Source organism: Oryza glaberrima, chromosome 7 (genome assembly GCF_000147395.1).
Source record: "Oryza glaberrima chromosome 7, OglaRS2, whole genome shotgun sequence".
Classification (NCBI taxonomy): Eukaryota; Viridiplantae; Streptophyta; class Magnoliopsida; order Poales; family Poaceae; genus Oryza; species Oryza glaberrima.
In genome coordinates this window covers 10,379,257-10,401,879 of record NC_068332.1, presented here as the reverse complement: position 1 = coordinate 10,401,879, position 22,623 = coordinate 10,379,257, and the positions used below count along the sequence as shown (strand labels likewise).

General features: G+C 45.6%; 2 protein-coding genes, 1 long non-coding RNA gene and 1 pseudogene across 5 annotated transcripts; 2 read left to right on the top strand and 2 right to left on the bottom strand.

The window, feature by feature from the left end:
• Nucleotides 1–784: 784 nt before the first annotated feature.
• On the bottom strand, nucleotides 785–1,519 carry LOC127780001 (putative lipid-transfer protein DIR1). Its single transcript, XM_052306944.1, has one exon. The coding sequence runs from the start codon at nucleotides 1,424–1,426 to the stop codon at nucleotides 1,112–1,114; it is 315 nt and encodes a 104-aa protein (XP_052162904.1). The 5' UTR covers nucleotides 1,427–1,519; the 3' UTR covers nucleotides 785–1,111.
• Nucleotides 1,520–8,958: 7,439 nt separating this feature from the next.
• LOC127780174 (uncharacterized) lies at nucleotides 8,959–10,358 on the top strand (annotated as a pseudogene).
• A 1,525-nt stretch (nucleotides 10,359–11,883) lies between these two features.
• LOC127779736 (uncharacterized) lies at nucleotides 11,884–15,445 on the top strand. 3 transcript variants are annotated; one of them, XR_008018729.1, is made up of 4 exons: nucleotides 11,884–12,477; nucleotides 13,274–13,465; nucleotides 13,556–15,027; nucleotides 15,097–15,445. It is a non-coding gene; the product is annotated as an uncharacterized LOC127779736 (long non-coding RNA). The 3 variants fall into 3 exon arrangements; XR_008018728.1 differs by having other exon boundaries at nucleotides 11,912–12,477; nucleotides 13,556–13,655; nucleotides 14,590–15,445; XR_008018727.1 differs by having other exon boundaries at nucleotides 11,929–12,477; nucleotides 13,556–15,445.
• Nucleotides 15,446–15,969: 524 nt separating this feature from the next.
• On the bottom strand, nucleotides 15,970–19,227 carry LOC127779735 (uncharacterized). The gene is made up of 3 exons (XM_052306626.1): nucleotides 18,632–19,227; nucleotides 18,417–18,543; nucleotides 15,970–16,366 (listed from the first exon to the last, which is right to left on the bottom strand). Exons 1-3 carry the CDS (start codon nucleotides 18,837–18,839, stop codon nucleotides 16,285–16,287), a joined length of 417 nt encoding a protein of 138 aa, XP_052162586.1. The 5' UTR covers nucleotides 18,840–19,227; the 3' UTR covers nucleotides 15,970–16,284.
• Nucleotides 19,228–22,623: the final 3,396 nt, after the last annotated feature.

Here is a 22,623-nt window from a genome sequence, read left to right as displayed (position 1 = left end):
TGAAAGCATATCTCGAGACAACCTGTTGACATATAACTTTGCAATGGGGCAATTACGTTTTTGACCCTACTTTGAAGACTAACTACTAATTTGGTCTTGCTTTTTCGAGTTGCTCATTTGACCGTCATTTTTAGAAACTAAGATGAGTCGTGGTCCTATTCCGTGAAGGCAAAATGACGGTGTTAACTCAAGACAAAAATTCCATTTAAACCCTTGTGAGGAAGAGAGGTAGAGGATAAGAAGAGGCTAACGTCTGGAGCCCACGTGGGTCCCACGCTGAGTTAGCTGCCACGTTGGACAAAACCGGAATCAAAACTACCGAGGGACCTAGTTTGCGCGAGTTCTATATGTTAGGGGATACCCTGTATATGGTTTTACGGTTCAAGGATGATTTTGTAACTTGATGACAAGTCGAGGGTCCTTCAGTGTACTTTTTCCTGCCTTGTATGGCTGGAAAGTCTATTTGGTCTCCCTGATCTTTTGGCCCGTGCCGTGCTTGGGATGGGCCAAAACCTTGTGCCGTCGGGCCTCGGGCCTTTTAGCCAGCTATACATGAATCAGTAGTGATGCTTGGTCAATGTCGAGAGTGATACTCAATCTCTTCCGGACCAAGCCGAACCGGCACTCAAAGAGCTGATTACCTTTTTTTTTTACTGGTGTACATTGAGTTCCACGTACTAACTCAACCCAAAATGTTTAGTGGATAAGATAGACGGGCAATTCTTTTATATAGGTAAAAATAATATATAAAAGAGGACAGCAGTTAAATTTGTGTCCCGCTGACTTTGAAAAGTATAGAACGACTTCCTCTTTTACTCAAATCAGTATCATTACAAATATATTATTGGTTAAACACCCAACCTATTAATCACACGCATATCTTTTGATGATACTGAAAGAAGAGCATAAATACATATATATGTTGCCAAATTTATTCATCTCCCCTTGCCGGGCTCATCGATCGCATAGTATGACATATATATTAATATTACTACTATATATATGCTATATATTGGTAGCGCTAGTGGTCACGACTGCATAATTGAATTGCAGCAACATGGCGATCGAGGTCGCCGCACTGTAGTTTGTGCTTGCCATCAGCTAGCTAGCACTAGCAGTGCGCCGGCAAGGTGAGGCCGCACTTGCCCGGCAGCGTCATGGCGCGGTTGAGGTCGATCCCGTAGAACCTCACCCACACGCGGGCGCCGGCGGAGCCCTTGTACCGGCACAGGCACGGCAGGTCGGCGGCGGCCAGCGCGTCGCAGCACTCGGACGACGGCGTGTCCGCCGGGTTGCGCACGGCGGCCGCCGGCTTGCACGCCTGGAGCCCCGCGTCCGACAGGTTGCAGATGCCGTGCGCGAGCCCCGCCGACGCCGCGAGCACCAACGCGACGGCGAGCACCGCAGCTGTCGCCTGTTTGGCCATGGATATGATTTGTATGTTTGGGAATGAATACTGTAATCTGGTTGTTACTGATGATGGTTTGAGTAATTATTTAGTGTGATTTGTGTAGTCTTTAGTCAGGATGCGTGGATTATTTATAGGGAAGAACCTACTGTTGGCGAGGGTGAAAATGACGAGCAGCAGCTTTATTTTTTCTTGAGATATTTCGCTGTAGCCACTGATCAATTAAGTTAGTGCGTTCCGGTAGTAAAGCATATATTTGCACGGTTTGTCAAAAGTAGACAACTGAAAGCAATGGTGCATTGGTGCTACAGGAAACCTCGGGCGAGTATGATGAATTGCAAATTTGATTTGTTTTAGGTTTCCTTGATTTTTTTTTCTGTATCTTCATGAGATATCCATATATATCTTAATTAATCTTTTTTTTTTGCGGGGATATATCTTAATTAATCTGAAAAAATGTAGTATTCGTTATATGTAAACGATTAGTGTCGGATAAGGCAATTATGTAACTTTGACAGATACATTTGTCTTAAATTAAAAAAACCGCTCTCGAAGGAACATTCTCAATGGACGAATGACGAATATAAGTTTATGACTATTATTTAAGAGCTCACATGAGTGAATTAAATTTTAAGAGTTAATAAATTGATTTAAATAATTAAAAGGAATGTTGATAAAATGTTTTTTTTCAAAGAAATGCACCATTTAGGTGCTAGGAAGCTATAACCTCTAAACTACTTAGTATTATATATTCTATTAATTACAATTTACCATGCATGTACACATGGGATTAATCGATCTCTTAAATTTATCATTTGAGTAATTTACAGTTTGGCAACCCCTTGTACTTGTGAGTGATTTAGTCCGCCCTTTAATCCGCCCTTTAACCAATGTTATCATTTTAGACGGAGTAATTTACTCTTTTTTATTTTACTTTGTATGACCCAAGCTCTTGTATCACACTATAAAAAACGATTTTCCTTTACAAGCCCCTTGTTAGATTTCAGATGGTCCATAACTGACCGCGTCTGCAAAATCATCCTTCTATTTTTGCGCGTGGACCCTTAAGAGAACCGCGCGCGAAAATCGATTTTCACATGTGGGCCTCTTAAGAGCACCGCACGCGAAAATACCCTCCCTTAGGCATTTTTCCCTCTCAACCACTTCAAAAACTTCTATCTTATCCTCTCCACCTACCCATATTATCCTCATTTATTCTCTCTCTCTCTCATCCCTCGTCTCTCATGGGTAGCAGTGGGTTCGGCACAGACGATGAGCGCTGGGCGGCCGGGAACGGCGGTGGGCAGTGGCAGTGCGGCCTCATTTGCGGGCGGTGGCCGGGGACGACGGCACCAGCGGGCGGCGGCGGCACGGCCTCACGCGCGCTCCCCGGCGCGCGGTGGCGCCCCTCGCCCGCCTTGATCAGGAGGCGGCGCCCCTCTTCCACCCGGATCCAGTGGTGGGCGGCAGCGGCCGGGCGCGGTGGAAGGCGGCGACGACGATGACAGCGAACGACGACGACGGCGATGATGGCGACCACGAGGAGGACGATGGCTAGGGTTAGGGTTTGGATTTTCTTTTTTTTTGGATTTTTTGCCGTGCGGGCGACATAAGTCATCCGCACGCAAAAATCAGATTTTTCTCGTGCGGGTGTGTCGCGCGCACGAAAAAATTGGATTTTTACAGACACTTGGGTGCGCAGATGGCAGGAGATCCGCACGCGAAAACCTTTTCGACCGCACGGAAAAATCGTTTTCGTACTAGTGTCAAGTATATCACATTTATTATTCTGGCCCATGCCAAAGTGAAATGTTTGAATAAACAATGGTCCTAACTAAAATATTTGTAATAAAAATAGTCTAAATTACAATTGACTCGTTTAATAAGTCTAGAAAAACTTTCTTAACTAGCACTGGAAGGCGCCTGCCTAGCACTGGAAGGCGCCTGCTACGTGAATGCCGACATCAGTAGTGGCGAACAATGCGTGCCATCAGGTTTGCACCAGTAGTTATCTGCGTGCCATTAAAAAGGATCGTAATGTTGGTCTCCATGCCCACTAGTCAACAGCAGTTTACTCTATATGTAACTGTCTAAGGACCTCTAGTCCCCCAGTCACCTTTCTTTCCACCTCTTTGGAAAGTGAAGACGATAATCGCGATTCGCTGCACTTGCGAACATGCGCACCATCCTGATAGTTAGGACCGTTGGCTCCAGCTCTTAATCTTTATCTTTTTTTTAAACAACATACACAAGCTAGTGCGAGGTTTCGTATTGATAGAGGAAAAAAAATTACAAGTTTATAGTCCTGAAAGGCTATAGCCATGAAAAGAAAAAAATACAACCACTCCACGCGTCTTCAACCAGAACCTGCTACTAAAAGACATGGAAACGACATCCTGAAGGGAAAGGATCTTCTAAACAACGCCTTCAGAAAGAGTACGACACTAAGAGTGTCGTCGCTGCTCGTCCTAGGCTTCTGGATATGGTTTTCACTTAGAGGAATCCATCAGAGGACAGGAAAGATCAATCAGCAACGCCCCAAGTGGAAAACGACGCCCGCAAGCGTCACCGTTGCTAGCCTAGAGAGGCCAAGCTTTTGCCTGTAATCTTCCTACACGCTCGTGTCGAGTCTCCTGCTGGATATAGAAGCCACCACCAACCACACTCCTTCAACGTGTAGCCACTGCACCAATGCCCCATCGTCGGCCGGCCATCAAGTAGGTGCTCGATATCCGACATGCTCTAATCCATCCACGTAGTTAGGCTGGAGAGGGAGAGGGTGAGAGAGAAGAATGATTCCCTCTCTCCCGCACTAGCCTGCCAACGTGGCCATCTTGTAGCGGCAAGGAGCCACCACCAGAGGACTAGAGTCTGGATAAGGACCTGTCATAGGCCTACCACACCCACCTCACAGCAACACTGACGTCCCCGCCTCGGCCGGGCTAACCATGCCGCCAGAGGCTGCCCGTCTGCATTGCTGTCGCCTCATCCGTCCTGCCACCTCCAGCTCCTGCCACACGCCATGCCATGGCACTCACGTCGTCCCCACATCAGCCTCCATGCAGTTAGCCGAGCCGGCTTCCCTGCCGTTACTCGCGTCACCAGTTGCTCGGTGCGCCAGCCTCCCACAATCCCGTCGCCATCAAGCTCTCCTCTGTACCCCACGCCGGCCTATCCCTGTAGCTGCGGCACACTTTTGCGATGTGTCAGCCCTTAGCAAGCAGCCCAGTTGGCAGAAACATCGATGCCATATTCCCAACTCCTCCTATCCCCATCGTCGCCTCCACCTTCCTCAACGCCGTCGACACCACGCGAGCATGCCCACCGTCCCGCTGCACTGCTGCGCCCTTCCTTCCTCACCCTACCACATCGCAACCGCACGCCGCTGCCTCGTCCCTGCTGCCGGCTCAGGAGTTGGCCTCCCACACCATCGCCCCCTTCCTATCTCACCCTGCCGCCTCCGAAATGCACCCCGCCGCCTTGTTACCGCAGCTAGCTCGAGGGCCTGCCACCCACGCCGGGGAGGCTGGATCCAGACGTGAGGTGGCCGGATCTGGCCAGGGGACGCCAGATCCGATGGCGCTGCCTTGCCGTCGTCGCCCTGGTCGACACCGCCTCCACACTGTCGTTCTGACGGGCTCTGCCTCGCCTTCAACATTGCCGCTCTCTCCGCCGTCAACGCCACCAGCAACCAGCCATCGGCCCAGCACCGCAGTCGTCGTTGCCCTAGAACCAGGTGAGGTTGTGGGCTACGACCCGGCGCCCTCGGGGAGAAGAAAGGAGGCATTGCTGCTGTCTCCTTTCCGGCCGTGCGGTTTCTGGCGGCCCGCCCGGGTGGCGGCGAGGCGGAGAAGGAGGCGGGGGTGGTGGTGTGGCGGCGGCAGTCACCACCCGTGTTGCCCCTGCCCTAGGAGTGACGCGGGAGTCGTGGCATTCTGCTCATTTTGGAGTTCTTGCTTTGTGCTATTTATCTTTATCATTGGATCCATCCTTAGTATTTTAGAAACGGAGTAGGTGGATCCGCTTCATCAAGATACTAAATATAGGTAATGTGATTATCCCATTAGGTGAGCTAGTTGTAATTTAAGTATGATTAAGCATATATAATTTTGCCCAGGTCCACGTAATGATGCAAGCTAGTCAAATTATCACCAGAGTTTGACACAGGATGGATATCAAGTAAACATGGCACAAGCAAGCAGATAGGAATAAGAAAAACATGCTTCAATTGCAAACAGTAAAACATTTTATAAAGTAGGGTTAACATGCTCAAGGGGGATGTGTGACTTCTTTGCTTCTTCGGTAAATGTTCCAACCTCTTTTCCTCGTGAACACGATCTTTTGAAAAGATGGAATCTACACGCTAGCACGACAACGAGGAAAACCCTAATAAAAACCAAGTAAACAGTACATGGAAAGTGACAAAAAAACAAGTAGAGCTCAATTTTAGATAAATTTTGCAAGTTGAATGACTCAATTTGGAGTTTATATGAATTAGTTATGAATTTTAGAAGTTTTGAACCATTTAAATGAATTTCTGGAAATTAACTCGATTTATTGCCTAATTAATAAGGTTTGTGATGAGCCGTGGGGAAGGTTGCAACGACAAGTGGGCCCCACCAGTCGCTGGGTCAAAGGAGGATGGTCCACCGTGGCTCGGGTGCGCGTGCACCACGTGGTAGCCATGTGGCGGCCACAATAGCTCGGCATGCCAAGGTGGCACGGCTGCGTGGACAGCCCAGATCCCCTAAGGGTGGATCAGACAGCCACGAGAGGAGGTAGCGGCGCCCGTCGGCATGGCAACATGCACGAGAGGAGGCATAGGGAGACGATGAGGGTAGGGGAGGCTCACCGATGGCGTACCAGCGACAAGAGGCGACAGGGAGTAAACGCGGTGGCGCTTCTCAGGACGGTAGCACGAGCGGTGCTCCGACGACGATCTGCAAGAGGGGAGTGGCGGACAGGGACGTTCGTGACCAGGGAAGGAGAAGGAGGAGTTATGGGAGGGAGAGGAGTCGAGGCACGGCGAGAAATGCCAGCCGGAGATCGACGATGAGGTGTTGGCTCACCACGCACGAGGAACGTGGTTCTAGCGGCTCCCAGCGGTGGGGAAGAGGCTGTTGAGGAGCTCCTTGGCACAACGAAGCTATTGACGTCAATGGCGTGGCCGAGCAGCGACCGCGACGATGGCAAAAGGCGGCCAAAGGGGGTGGTGCACAGTGGTGGCTCGGATGGACGACGAAGCCACAGCTCAAGCGTCAATTGGCGTAGGAAAAGCAGCGGCCGAGGTTGCTTAGAGTTGTTGACGCTTTCAGTGTCCAAGTCGTTGTAGTTGTCGGTGTAGTCGAAGCTATTGACGATTTAAGTAACGCTGCAGGAATCGATCGGTTAGATCATGACGCCTATATCCCTAAGCCCTGGTCCGGACTTTGATGAAGCATGTCCAGATCAAACCCTAGGGGGGGATGGCGAGGAGCAAAGGAAGTCGCAAGGTGATCTATGGATAAGTTGTGGTGTTGTTGGAGGTGTCACGAATCTGAGTCGACATTGATGATCTCCCCGAGTAGTTTGAAGTCACATAAGAGAAGAACGCCATTGAGTAGGTATCGGAGGCGTTTGGAAGGTTGAACATTGACAAGACAACGTGGCCCTTCTCCGACTGGTTCGAATCCGAGTCGAGGAGAGAGATCTTCCAATGTTATTGGTAACAAAGTCAAGGCTGCCAAAGTTGTAAGTCTGCCCTAAAGGGATGGCGAAGTCATCGGCTCCCAAAGTTGATACCATTGCACTTGTCGGCAAAATACTCGACGCAACCCCAACCTGGTGCGCCAACTGTCGATTATGGAAATCGGCAATGATAAAAGAAGGTAGCGCACAGGGACGAAAAATGGATGGATGTGAAGACAACGATTTAGACAGGTTCAGGCCCTCTCGATATGAGATGATACCCTACTCATGTTTGAGGATAGTATCCGCTGAATATATTATTGACCTGATGATTTAGTTGTAGTTATGCCCTTGGAGGACTCCCTGCGCTCCTTGTATAGATTTGAGGATAGGGTTACGAGAAGGAAAACCAAGCTGAATACGACATAAATGTTCTTATATATTTACATAACTTTATAGGACTAACACTTATGAACTGTACCTTGGAGTGCGAGACAACATAACTTCCAAAGCCCTATGTAATACATAATATACGGATTCGACCCACCTTCTATTTTTAGTCGGATAAGTTATCTATGTCGGTATATGGTATTTATAATCCCTACACCAGCAGAGGAAAATTGTGCCTACCTGCATACGAACTAATTGCTCGAAGCAGGACAGCAACCAAATTAAAGAAGCAAAAGGAGAGCTAACTGTTGAGGAAGAAGTAGACACATGAAGCATGGCTACCTTGTACCGTCTATAAAAACAAACCTACTAGCTAATACATAAATGGGCCAGTAGTTACTGGGCTTGACACCTTGTTTGTTATGAGCCTACACATGAGAGAAACAGTTACGGGATTGCCTTGCTATCTAACAGGTTTGGTCAACACTGTATCACTTGAGGCTATTTTTTCCTTGTTAGTCTATATCCAAAATTTGGAGTCAAAATCATTTTTCTTCTGCACAAAGCTAAGGAAAATATCAGATATACAATCTGCAGGCTTGCAGCTGGTTAAAAAATGGGGATTAGAAACAACGAAATCAACCGACCGTAGTCGACGGTAATTAAAAACGAGTATGTAAAATGAGGAACCAAACAGAGTACGTGTTGCCCAAAGAAGAATTAACGCCCACGAGAAGTGGTGGAGCTCAGTGGCGGAGGACGGAAAAAAAATTAGGTGTGGTGGTGTTGACAGTGTGACCCATAGACTAGTGTAAAGAAAGGGAGAAAAAACAATCTCAATGTACTATATTATATGACGCAATATTATCCCTTCATGGCGTAATCTCAAACATCGCAATGGCGACAATTAAGCAATAGTCATAAGTTCACAATTCATCATGAGTAATTGCGCTTGCAGAGCCCCGGTTCCAAAAACTCTTCAAATCTACAAAACAAATTACACAAATGCAATTTTAGTATCAAATTTGTATACTTGAAAGTTCAAACCAAGAAAAATGATGTTCTGAAATTGTACCTCTTTTGTGAAGCCAATGCCTTTCCTTTCCTCTTTCTATCCATTTTCTTGCTCTGCTCTCCTCCCTGCCTGTGCCTGGCTCTGAGCCTCTCACTGCCGTCTGCCTGCGCCCTGCACTGCGCCTGCGCCTGCCTGCCTCTGCCTGGCTGGCCACCGCCGCGTCGTGCCTCTGCCCCGCGCCGCCGCACCGCGCGACCGCGCCGCTGCGCCGCCGCGCAGCGCGCGGCGCGACCGAGCCCCGCCCCCACCCCCTGCCGGCTGCTGCGCCCCACCTTGAGCAGGCCCACACCCACCGGCGCTCGCCCCGTCGCCGTCGGCCGTCGTCCGCACCGCAGACCGCAGCGCCGCCGCTTGCTCTTCTGCTGCTAGATGGGGAATTGGGGATTGGGGAGGAGATGGATTGGGGAATTGGGGAAATTTGGATTAGGGTTTCATGGTCAAAAGGCCCATTTACACAAAAACAAGCCCAATGGATCTAATTGGTTGGCCTCTCTCGCACGCGGCTTCTCTCTCGCGCTGCGTTCTCGGCTTCTCGCTCTCCCTCTCTTCTCGTTCTCGATCGTGCCGGTGCGGGAAGGAGACGCGCCCGCCGCCCGGGGAGGGGAGGGGGGGTGGTTCGCGGGAGGATCAAGGTATGGCGAGCGCCACACCTCGCCATACCGAGTCCTCCGCCCCTGGTGGAGCTCAAAGAAATGTTGGTCTTTAAGAAACTGATCATTCTTTGCTCGTGGTAAACTTATTCTTTTTTTTCCGATGAGCAAAGAGTAGAAAGAAGAGATGCTCGTGGTAAACTGATCATTCCGCATCTCTTCTTTCTACTCTTTTCTTCTCTTCCCTTCAGCAAGTCTAGGAGGCCGGTGGCAGCAAAGAGGGGAGAGACGGCCGACGAGCTCGGGAGGGAGGGGGAGGCGGCCGGAGGGAGATGGGGGAGGGGAGAGGCAGCGGTGGCAACGGCACCGCGCTTGAGCTGCCATCCTCCTAGGTCAACCGCGAGAATGGCATATCAGCAGCAGCACGCGCACGGTCCGGCACCGTAGCGCCATGGGTACGCGCCCACGGCGCCAAACTCGTCGTCGACGATGCTGCTCCGGCGGGTGCAAAGTGCAAACTCACGCGCCCAGCTCCACCCAAGTTGTCGGCTTCCTCACGCTCGTCGTCTCCGGCGCCGTGCTCCTGCTCCTGACCGGGCTCACGCTCATCGGCGCCGTCGTCGCGCTCAACTTCCTGGGGCCCATCGCTCTGCTCACCAGCCCCATCTGGGTGCCCGTCGCCATCGTGGTCGCACACGAGGCAGCAACAGCCTTCCATGGTCAGAAAAGAAGCACTGAAGACATCGTTGCCACGGCCATCATCTGCTTCAACGATCGCTATGTAAGTACATCACTGACAGTATGTAATCAAACTTGAGCAATACTTGAAACAGCTTCAGCCAAAAAAGAAAAAGAAAAAAAGAGTTCAAGCAGAAAACGCTTTCTGAAGTTCTGCAATCCTGGATGCGTGTGTTCTTGCATTGGTGGTTGGGTGAAGATATACAGCGGGTTCCAGGGGCAGTACAGGCTAGGGCCGGAGGGAGCGCTGCGTGTGCCGTCGACGGCGGCAGAGGCGTTCTGCGGCGGGCCGTGCCTGGCAGAGACTGAGAGACGAACCTGGTCCTCGGCTACGTCGACGCCATCATGGACAGCTTCTGCTTTTACAATGGCGCCGCCACCGTCCGTGATGTCCGCCTCGCGCTTGACCGCGGCTGCGGCTGCTCGGGGGGACTTCGACGTGTTGCAACGCCTCGGAGATGATGACCACGGGTGCCTCATCTGTGGCTGAAGCAGAGGTGGAGGTGGAGGCGGACTCGGGGTTGGATGGATCCATCTCCCCCGCCCTGGGGAGCGGCGGCGGCTGAGGGGTGGGCGCCGCAGGCGCGCAGATTCAGTACTACCGACAGCAGCCCATGCGGTGGCCTGCCGCCATCGCACGCCAGCCGCCTATCCCCTTCCCCATCTTGCGCCGGCCGCCTCTCTCACCCTCGCCGGCTGGCCGCATCAGGTTTGGAAAGAAAAAATAAGAAAGAAGATGATAAATTTCATGTGGGTCCCCCATATCTTTACTTTTCTAATGACTAGACATATATAATGCTATTGAACCTAAATTGGAGGGTTTTATATAGTTTAGGGATGGAGATTTCTGGTACTGAGGATTAGGGATGTCTTACAAACTCGATTTAAAGTTAAGGGATGGTAGGTGAACTTCTTTCTTTCCAACGTATGGGTTCATTACTACCCGGCCCACACCTTGGGGTGTGTCCTAGGTCTGTCTCACAGGCAAGTACTATCATAGTACTATTGTACTAGATTTGCTAATTAGCGTATACGCACTGCGGGCACGCACTCCGGCCGACCGGACCCACACGTACGCGTGTGCGGTCCACGTCGCTCACATAGTATGGCGGCCCGTTACAGAGTAAAACACGATTAGCATGAGGATTAGCGCGCTGATTTTTTCCGAGTAGTTAGACCGTAATTATTATTGGGTTAAAGTTTGAAAACTTTCTACTCAAATTTAAAAACTTTTAACTCATATTTAAAACTTTCAATTTAAATTTTAAACTTTCAAATTAAAATTTAAAATTTTTAAGTCATTTTAAAAAGTTTTCAACCCGGATTTGAAAACTTTCAACCTAGATTTGAAAACTTTCAACCCAGATTTGAAAATTTTCAGCTTAAAATTTGAAAATTTTCACTCAAATTTAAAAACTTTCAGCACAAAATTTAAAAACTTTCAACTCGAAATTTGAATTCTTTGAAGTCAAATTTTAATAACTTTCAATTCAAATTTAAAATTTTCAACCTAGATTTAAAAACTTTCAACTCAAAATTTGAAAACTTTCAACACAAAATTTGAAAACTTTCAAATCAAAATCTAAAACATTCAACTCTACATTTGTAAAGTGGTGTGTCAAAGATTGAAAAAAAAATGGGAAAGAACGGAAAAAAGAAAAAAGAAAAACGCGTTGGAGGAGAAAAGAAGTGCGAAAAAAGAAAAAAAAAGGTGCAGGGATGGGCCCAGCTGGCATGCGCGTCAGCTAAACTGTTGGCGCGTACGCGCGTGCTAGGAAACCCCTTATTGTACCCAACGAATCATGGATGGTAAATCATTTTAGCACATTCTGATATATTACTTTACTTAAACACCGTGGGAATGGGGTAAGATTAACTTGCCACCTCATTAATATTTTCAGAAATACGCCTCATCTTTGGTTAATTGTGTTCCGGTTCAGGCTATTGAGGTCCTTTCGATCACGTGCGAAGGAAGATCTAGCCGTCCACGTGTCCCAGCGTGGCTACTCTTCCACCATCGTGAGATCGTTGGATCAGGAACGGACGGCCTAGATTTGCCAAAAACCCTAGCCCCCTCAGTCTCCTGCCCTCGACCTCGCGCGGCTCGGCCGCTCGGCTCTCTTCTCGCCCGCGTCGCCTCGCCCTCCTCCCTCGCCCGCCCTCCTCACTCTCCTCTCCTCACGCGCATCGCGTCCTCACCCTCCTCTCACCGCCGCTGCACCGCCCCCGCCTCTCTCCCCAGTCAGGCCACTTCATCTGCCAGCGAGGAGACCAGGGGCGTGGAATCCGGTGACCCCCTCCTCTCTACAGGCGATTCTGGCCGCCCGGACGAAAAGGTCGTGAGCCACCACCACCATCTTCTCCACCCTGCTTGGTGTAGTGCCAGATCCGCTAGCAGGCCGTCGATACGGCGCTTCGTCTCCCCCCGGTGGATCTGGCCGCTCAGAGCCTCACTGGCGCCGAGGACAGCGAGCTCGCACGGCGGCTCATGGGCCCCGCCGTGGCCGTGAGGGAGCGCCTTAGCTTCATGAACGAGTACCTCGCCGAGGACCGCGACCCCGTCAGGTGCTAGGTCGTCGCCGCCGCCGTCGCGTTCGTCACGCTCATCGGTAATCCCCCGGTGATCTCTCATCCCTCCCGGATCTTCTCTGCCTTGCGTGCGAGTGAGGCTCTGGCTACGCCTCAGCGTGCAGGTTTGGTTTATGCCGTCGTGCATCACGATGTATGATATGGGTGTGCAAGCTTAGTGTTCAGTCATTAGAGGGGATGGATCTAACAAACTATTTGGTGCTCTTTTTTTCCCCTAAAATTTTGTTTGGATTTAGAATCAATATGTCTCTTTATGCGGCGTTTCTATTGTCCGCGTTACTCCAGATATATATTGGTTAAAGCGTATAATTATTTCAAGGAGATATTTTTTGGATTGTGGGATCCATGCCTAGTGCGCTTGTGTTTATGCCTTCATGGCCATGGGATAAATGCATAGTGGCCTACGGGCAGTTTGAAATTCATGACAGGTCAACCTAATGTCTAATATTGTGGTCATTGGTCAGTCAATTGTTTTACTATTGAGTCAAGCTAGCTGCTTTTTTTTTTTTTTGCTGTATTGATATTACTATTTTGGTGCCAACAGATTGCTTGCCAAGTGGATTCTTTTTGCCCTCTTATTTTTGAGTTTTATAGCACTTGGTTGCTTATATGCGAACTTGATGCATGCTAGCATGTAGAATTTCTAACCAGAAGTGCTCCCTTACCCTCTTTTACATGCTACAAATTGTACAATCATTTTGTCAATGCACTATGGACTTCAATTGATTTGTGAAAAATGCGAAATCCAAGTAAACAATTTCTTAATGTAGGGATCAATTTTTTATCGCTTGATTAACAGGAATATTTTGTATGCAGTATTAGGTGTAGGGAGTGTTGATGATACCCCAGTAGAACTGCCAAAGAAACTCTACATAGGTCCCCCAAGTGCCAAAACAATTCAACTTTCTGATGGAAGGCATCTGGCTTATAAAGAACAATGAGTCACAGCTGACAGGGCAAGATTTTCACTGACTGCTCCTCATTCTTTTCTTTCGTCGAGGTTACCAAGTAAGACCAAATGTTGCATTGTTTGGTTTAACGCATCATCACAGCATGACATCATTACATATTTGATCTACATGGTTTCTTCGTGTACAGGAATCCCAGGAATCAAACCATCGATCCCTCCTGGAGGAATTTGGGGCACGACTTATGATCATTAATTAACACTGTAAAAGCAACACTATGAAAAATATGGGTAAATCATCTACTATCCAGGCTTTCTTATGATCTGATAGTACCTCTCCATTTTTTTTTCGTGTCAGCTGTAGTGTGTACATCTGTTGTTTATGCTCGCATCATCGTCTCCTCTGAGTCATCTAGAGGGTTGGTATGCCAAAAATAATTCAAACTGCTTGAGTTCATATAATTCAGTGTGCCTTCTAAAATTGAAGAATAACCTTTACATTTAGCTTTTGGGATAGCCAGCTAGGTAGCATCTAGGTCTGCGGGTGGTTTGAAATTCATTCCCAAAGAAAAAGCATTTTTAGCACTACAATTTAGGTGCCTTCATGAAAAAAGTCTCATCTGATCGGTACAATCTACAGGCCTAGACTTTTAGAAAGCATTAATGATTTACAATTATTGCTGTCACACATGACAATCCATTGTTTCTACCTTCAGTTTTGCCTATTTTTATCTATGTGAGGTTCAGCAGCATGTAAGGAGCCTTAGCACTGCTATTACTGATGTGTTGAGTCGGATTGTATTATATCTGAATCTCACAAAAAACATTGCAGACCATTATATTTTAAGAAATATTAGAATGTATGCAAGTATATATCATCCTATGTTCCTATGAAATATGTATCTATGGAATGTGGGACACTATTCTTTTTGTTGGATATAGGATAGTTTACTTACGAAATGGAAGTCAACTCTGTTCTAATTTAAAATTCACTGTTAATTTCATTCTTTATGAATATTACGTGGTGCTGCGTATATGTATTGGTTCCCAATGTGTAATAATTATATTGGCAAAAGGTGATATTTGTAGATATACAAAAAGTTAAGCTTAGTTAGGTGACTTCATTGTTTCAATAGATAGCTTTTCTTTCCATTTTCTGAATTGAGGTCATGAGGGACATGAATCTATAAATGTCTTGCCAACAGTTTACTCTTGCTGTTATCAGGGCATTCAGTCCTACTGTGCTACACTGCTATGAGTTCTTCTTTTATCGGACTGCTGGCTACAAGCCATAACATTTGGGTTTAGCATGCCCATTACCTTATAAGCTATAACAGGATGGATATATCATATATGTAATGTATCATATACATATATATAGGCAGCAGCTTGCCCAAATTGTTGTCTAGCATGGTAAAGGTACATTCTTAGAAATGTGCAAATGCCTGGTAATATTTGGTCATATATGTTTTGTACTGAAGGTGATAATCTACATCCTTTTTATATATGTATATGTCAGTAAAATAAATAGTAATACTTCATACCACACCTAATGTATCTATTATTTCTTATTTTGCAACTATCTGCCTTTAGCCTTTGCAATTTGTAGATGGACGAGCTCATGAACACAAATGCAAGTATGAACAGTTGGGGAGCCTCATATGTGAGATAACGACTAATCCGGATGATATTTTTTTTCTTAGTTTTTATTCATAATGTCCACATTTTGTAGGAGTTCTCCACGAACATGCTCTGCTGTGTGATTCTCAGTTCTGTAGTGTGGTCACAACACTAGCTGTCAACTACTCACTGCTCTCTTGGCTCCCATATTAGGACCAACACTATTTGTTGACACTTTAACATTTGGTGATATTTATCATGTGCACTGAATGATTTGTGAAATTTGTAAGACAATTCTATTTCATCAATTACTGTTTATCCTTGCTCATTTCTAATATGCAAATGATCCAAATACATGCTATATAAAAAAATATACTGTTAAATTTATTTCTCTTATGATATTGGACGGGCCCAGCGAAGCGCGCAATTATTTCTAGTAATATTATAGTACCCAACGAATCATGGACGATAAATCATTTCAGCACATTCTGATATAATATTATAGTACCCAACAAACCACGAACGGTAAATCATTTCTCGAATGAAATGGTTATATTTCGATCCTTCACTATGTTTTATTTACTAGCAAATAGTCCGTGCGATGCAACGGACTCTCTTATCTCTACTACTTTAAAAAATAAGACGTGCTTCCATCGTCCGTCAAAAAAAACCGGGCGAAGAAAAAAAAACCGGGCCCAAAAAATCAAGTTTGTCCGATAAAAAAAACGGGCGAAAAAAAGTGCGAAAAAAAGAAAAAAAAACCAAAACTGTCCGATCAGAAAAAAAGGGCGAAAAAAAAACCGAAGTTGTCCGATAAAAAAAAACGGGCGAACAAAAACGTGCGAAAAAAAGAAAAGAAAAACGATCCAACTCCGTCAACGCGGTAAAAAAACCGAGCAAAAAAAAACGAAATCGAATCCGATTCCATCGATGCGGTAAAAGAAAAATCGGGCAAAATAAATGAATCTGTCCGATTCCACAAAAATAGGAAACAAACTCCCATCCGTTTCCGTTTGGGCTGATTAGGACTTTGTTTCTGTTTGGGCCGAATAGGACTTGGTTTGAATTATACCAAGTCCTATTCGGTTAGCATCACCAGGAGAACAAGTGCATATATACATACATAGTATAAAAAATCACAGCACATAACAAAGAATTACATGCAGCCTTATAGCACTTAGCACTAGGTAAAAGGCAAAACAACACATAACTCTCCCTCAGTCCAAAGTGTGCCACCGAGAGTTCCGCGCCTATGTCGATCCCAGGTAATCCAACAACTCCGTTGTATGCATTTTACATATTACTCTGTTGTGTAGTTAATAATACTACATATTACCTGTAGTGAGTATTTTGCACCAGCAGTTCCAAATCCTTGGGGTTCCCTGTAAAAGACAATGAAATAGTTTTACATATTACTCTGTTGTGTAGTTAATAATACTACATATTACCTGTATTCTAGAACAATGACAATTCTATGTCGTGAGGACATTAATCTCATATATACATTCTAGAACAATGACAATTCTATGTCGTGAGCACATCTGTACACTATATTTCTTGTATATGTCCCACTTATACTCTTGTCAGAGAAATATATGTCCCACTTATACTCTTGTCAGAATGCTTGTTCCTTTTCTTTGAGTTGTTAATATTTCTCATAGAGTAATCACTACTTTGCTCAGAATTCCTTTTCCTTTTCCTTGAATTGTCGTCATGTACAGCAACAAGGATCTTTATGTTCTTTCTTGATGTGGCTCTAGAAAGTGCAACATATAGCTGACCGTGAGAGAATACCGGTTCAGGTAAGTACACGCCAGCGTACCGTTTTCCCTTCCTTTCCTAAAACGGCACTGCATCCCTTTTTCCTTTCTTTCCCTTTTGGGTGCCCTATCAGATTCGGTTTTCCCCTCCTCCTTTTCCCCTTGCCGAGCTGCCGCCCCCCCCTCCCCTCCCTGCCGTGCGCCCCTCCCTCTCCTATTCGGACTGCCGCCCCCTCCCTCCTTCTAATCCAACTCCCAATTCCTGACGTAGGATGTCGAATTCACTCCTAACTCGGACTAGAACCCGAGATGGATTTAGACATTTAGTTACCCCACCAACACGTAAAACAAATAGCAGTAGGTTCTATTCCGACTCGGACATGCTAGATCGCCCCCACATCTCTATATAATTAAACTCCAAGAAATACTAATGGAGGATCAGCCCATGGATCGTAATTGTTTCAACTTGGCTGTACGGAAGTTTGCATATGACGACATCCAGTTGATGAAAAAAAACAGAGGGACAATATCAAAGCACTATTTGGACCTACAATTTTGGGTATGATTTTACAGTCACTTATATCCACCTCTCTTACTCATGTTCTTAAACATTTCTTTTATTATATACCCTGTACCATATATATAGATTATTACTGAATTTGGACGACACCCGGACTACCGTCAACAGCTAAATATTGAACAACTGGTGGATTCAATTTGTAGCTGGGCTGATATTGACTACAATGTCTCATAATGCAAATTGTTAAGTTAGCATCCCTTTACCCATTAGCACCATGGTTTTTGCTATCCCACTAATAATTAGCCTTTTGCAGATTCTTATCCCCGTAGAGTACTGTGATACCTTCATTCTAATAGTGTTGGACCAAGATACGAGAACTCTGTATGTATTAGACCCGACTCCTATTGATCCAATTTACGAGAACAATCCAAACGCAAGATATGTGAAACAACTTTTATGCATTGCTGAATACTTGGCAAAAGCCATGGCCAAAGTATGCCCTGGATCTAGGTGGAACGAGGATATCAACCTATGGCGGCAAATATTCCTTTCAAATGTTCCAATTCAGAGCAGGTAAACATTTTTTTTAAAATCCCATCAAAACTAACTATTATATTTCTCTAACACAAACTCAGCTAACAATTTAATCTTTTTAGGGAACTATCCGGTTATCTTGTTTCCCTTTTCATGCGCACATGCAGAGATGAAGGAATACAATTTCCAATTTTAAAGGATGGCTTCAGCTATGAAGTACGGAAGCATTTTTGGCACACTTATTAGAGTACGCAGAGAATAAATGTGAGAGCAACATACCAAGTGGTATACGAGACTTGCTTAGGTGTATCAACTACAATAATACTCAGAGTTAGAAATAGTTACTAGCTACATGGTATTACTGTATTGTGCCAAACGCCTTTTTTTTTACCTATTTGTACGCATCGCAGATTCTACAAGTAATGCAAAAACACTGTCATCATCATCATTATTTTCCCATCACGCTTTCTTTCAATCAGAATTACGTAAATGCATGATCGTGTATTCTGAAAACATGCTGAAACTAGGCACAATGACACCAAGCAAACTGCAATCTGACATGTTTGACATGATTAAAGAATCAAGACATAAGCGTGTTAAATCAATTTCACAACAAACCTTGATAGGCTGTCGATCAGCTTGTTCTGGAAGTCCATATCAACGAACATGACCACGTCCAGTACCGCTACCTTGCAGCCCAGCTGATCCAGTAAACACAAAATAAGAACAATCTGCCAACCTAGAACTGAAACATAATCGATCGACATCAGAGACCTCCTGTGTTGTATCTGAAATTTTAGATCAGGTGGGATGATTAATAGTGAATGACAGACCTCGATCGATAGAAGCAATGACCTGCCTCGACGCAAGCCGCCGTCTACAACCGATCTGCCTCGACGAAGGGGAAAGCTTGCCGTCGTTGACACAGCTGACGCATGCCGTCACCATCGGAGGCCCTGAGCGAATCTGGACAGCAGCTCGCGCCCTACGCACAGCCGAACACTGGATCCGGAAGGCACGGTGCGGATCGACGGCCGCCATGACTGCAGGAGGTTGCCGGTGGCGTGGAGACCAAGAGACAACCGCAGATCAAGCCACTGTGATGGCGCCGATGCCGCAGATGATGTCGACGAGGCGCCCGCCAATTCACATGCGCCTTGGCGGCTGGAAGGGAAGGAGGAGAGGCCGACCGGAAGCAGACCACCGCCGCGGAGTACACTCCGTGCCGCTGCCGAGGCCACTCCGCCCCGTTGACTGCTCAAGCTGCGCATGAGGTGAAGAGCGGGGAGGGCGGCAGCACGGAGGGAAGGAGCTCGGAGATGGGGGGCCAGTACGCAGGGAAGAACCATGGCGATGTACTAGAGGTGGCCGGTGGTGGGGAGTTGAATCGGGGGAGACAAGGAAAGGAGAGCTGGTGGGGAAAGTGAGGAAGAGACTGATTTTTGGAGTATATGGATCGTATCTATACTTATCTGGTTGGTGCTCTGCTTTCTTTCTCTTTTTTTTTTCCCCCTGGTACTCTATGCCTTTCATTTTTCTCATCTCTCACTTAATTTGTTGAGGAGAAAAATACTACTATTTAAACCTCAGATGTAATTAATTTATAAATTGAAAACAATACTCCCTTAATAAAAAATTAAAATGAATAATTAATAATAGATTTAACAATACTAGTGACATATCTAGAACTTTTATACGGGGATCAAATGTGCATCATAATATATTAAAAACGAACTCTTCTTCCTTCTTTTTTCAAAAGTTTCTTTTCACATACATATATTTATGTGTTGGGCTAAGAATTTTTTGGGTGATCCACCTATCACAATATCCTTCTTGGAATTGAATCGATATGAAAATTTATGACGGTATCACTTAAAACATGATTACCATGCCGGCGAGAGCTCCTGATACCGTCTTGCTGTAGTCAGCCCGCACTAAGCATCTCCGACGGTGCAACATTAACAACCAAGGTGCCTGCACACTACCGTCATCAGCTCCACCAGCTCCGTCGGAACTACTACTTCTTCATTGACATTGTGAACTCCAGCATAGAACGACACCCGCGACCACGGTCTTTTCCTCCTATAGCAACGCACGTGTATTTTTCCTAGTAGACTAAAAAATCTTAAGTTTAGAGCACATTAAGTTGATTAGGAATATAATACTAAATTAAATAACACTTGTATGAGTTTTCTAATTCAAATGAGGACCTTGTGGTTTCCTCTTAATCTTGTTCGAATCCCTTTTTGCCATTTCAGTTGAGATCATCTTATATTAATTTTATTTATTTATCAGTGTCCTCTTTGTAGAAGTTGCGAGGGAAGATATTTTCAACGGTCTTCCGTCGGTGTTTTGGCCTCAAACTCAGAGGCGATGAGCGCTATATCTATATGAGCACTAAAAAAATATAAAAAACGGAAAAAGAAAGAAAGAAACATCTCTCCAGAACTCATCATTTCCCCATTATCGGACGGGGGAGCGACAATCTTTGGCAGCCCGCGTACATCCGTCGATGGCTGCACAGGGGATGAGATCATCAGGTGGAGAGCTCTACTGGAAAAATAATTTTTGCTGGATCGACTAATTTTCACAATAATCCTGGTTCTAATAAGAACCGGTACTAAAAATTATTTTTAAGTCCTGGTTAAAAAAATTTTGATCTTTAGTTTCGATTGGTTGTTTTTTTCTTCCGGTTAAAAAAATTCATCTTTAATCCCGGTTCATCCCCTGTCAGAGGGGCCGAGGATCTTTAGTCCCGTTGATACTACCAACCGGGAGTAAAGATTACCACTTTAGTCCCGGTTGGTAGTAACAACCGGGAGTAAAGATCATTTAGATCTTTAGTCCCAAATCTATTTTTAGTGCCGATTGAAGTTACCAACCTGGGAGTAAATATTTATTTCTCATCTCTGATTGATTAAGTCCCACACGAACTTTCCTCCTCACCGGGATATTTAGATAACATTGGATCGATCTCATCCCTTCTCCTCCCCTCAGATCCCCTTTCCTCCTCCTCCCCTCCCATCTCCTCCTCCCCCTCCTCCCCTCTCCTCCTCCCCTCTCCTCCCATCCGGCGGTCAGCGGCGGTGGGCAGGCGGCGGCCGGCGGGGCCATGCCTAGCGGCGGCCGGCACGAGCGGCGGCAAGCCATGCCGTCCTTTCTTTGTTTTTTTTTATAATTTGTGATTCACGCTGAGATGTATAATTTCTTTTTTTTTAGAATTTGTGATTCATGTGAGATGTATTTGATTTGTGTGTATTTTTTTAGATTTGTGATGTATTTGATTTGTGTGTATAAGTAACTTAGTATTTGTGATGTGAATGATTTGGGATGTTACTTTGATTTGGGGATTTGGGGTTTGATTTGAGGATATGCATTTCACTCGATTTGGGAGAAAATACAGGGATTAACTCTGTCAATTAGCAAAGAAATAATGAAAAAAAAGGACCAACCGGGATTACCCGTACCATCTCTTTAGTCCCGGTTGGTATTATCAACCGGGACTAAAGAACGGTTATTTCACCCGGGACTAAAGATGTCCATCTTTAGTCTCGGTTGGAAAACCGGTACTATATGAGGTTCCGAACCGGGAATAAAAAGGGTCTCCCCAGTAGTGGAGTGATGGGGATCTGGATGGCAGGCGTGCATCGATTCAATGGTCGGAAGCAAACAGCTGCTGATTGGTCCGACGCCAAGTTGCCGACCTCAAGCGACAAGCGCACGAGACCGAAGGAAGGCCATGGTGATGGAAAGTTGGATCCAGCATCGTTTGTTGTCGATTTGGGCTTTGGCGCTGTCGAAACAAGATTTCGGCAATAATAAAAGGGGTGGCTATCAAGCTAGGAAAGTGGATAGGTTTGGAGACGAAGGATTTTATACAGGTTCAGGCCTTCTTATTCAAGAAGTAATACTCTACTCCTGTCCGGGGATGATTCCGCCGAGTGTGTTATTGATTGTATAAACTGGAAAAAAGAATCGTCCCAAGAGGAACCCGGACCCCTCCTTATATAGGGGAAGGCATCCATTTTACAAAGTATAATCCATATCCTAACGGAATATGGGATTACAGATAAAATACAATCGTAACCGACTAGGATCCCGGGTATTTTCTTGACATACAAGTTTAGAATCTAACCCGAGTCCTCATAAAGATATTCTATCTATATTTGGTACCGTATATCCAGCTGGAATATAACCGCCATGTAGATATGGGGTAACCATAATCTCCACAGTAGCCCTCGAGACCTTCGCAGTTGACCAAAATAGTCTTCTCGAAACAAAAAACAATAATCCGAGTGCTTCAATTCAACTTGCTCCGGCTTGCCGAGTGCTAAAAGATTGTGAAAGGCGAAAATAAAACATGGTGCATCGAGTAGATGCACCTAATTAGGTGTAGTCCCTGACTATGTGATTAGTTGAAAAACTAAACATATAGTGAAGAACCGAGTGATTTTATATCGAAGCACGCATGGTACTCAATAAAATACTCAGCCGACTGCTTCTCACCTGAATATATCAAGGATAAAAAATATGAAAAGGACTGAATGATAAACACTCAAAAAGTCCAAAAATAGATACATTTGGTAGGAATCCGAGTAAGAAACTCTTAGAATGATCCACCAAATATGATAAAGATCATGGTAATTAACCAGTCATCTCAAATTAACCCAACAGCTTTTGTAGCCTAAAAAAGCTTACAAAAATGGTATAACACCTTTCTGTCGGGGACCTTTTCATGTGCATCATAATAATTCCAAAGAATTATTGAATCACGTTAAAAAGGATTTTAACAGCATCGGGCCACATCATTGTGAGCACATATTGC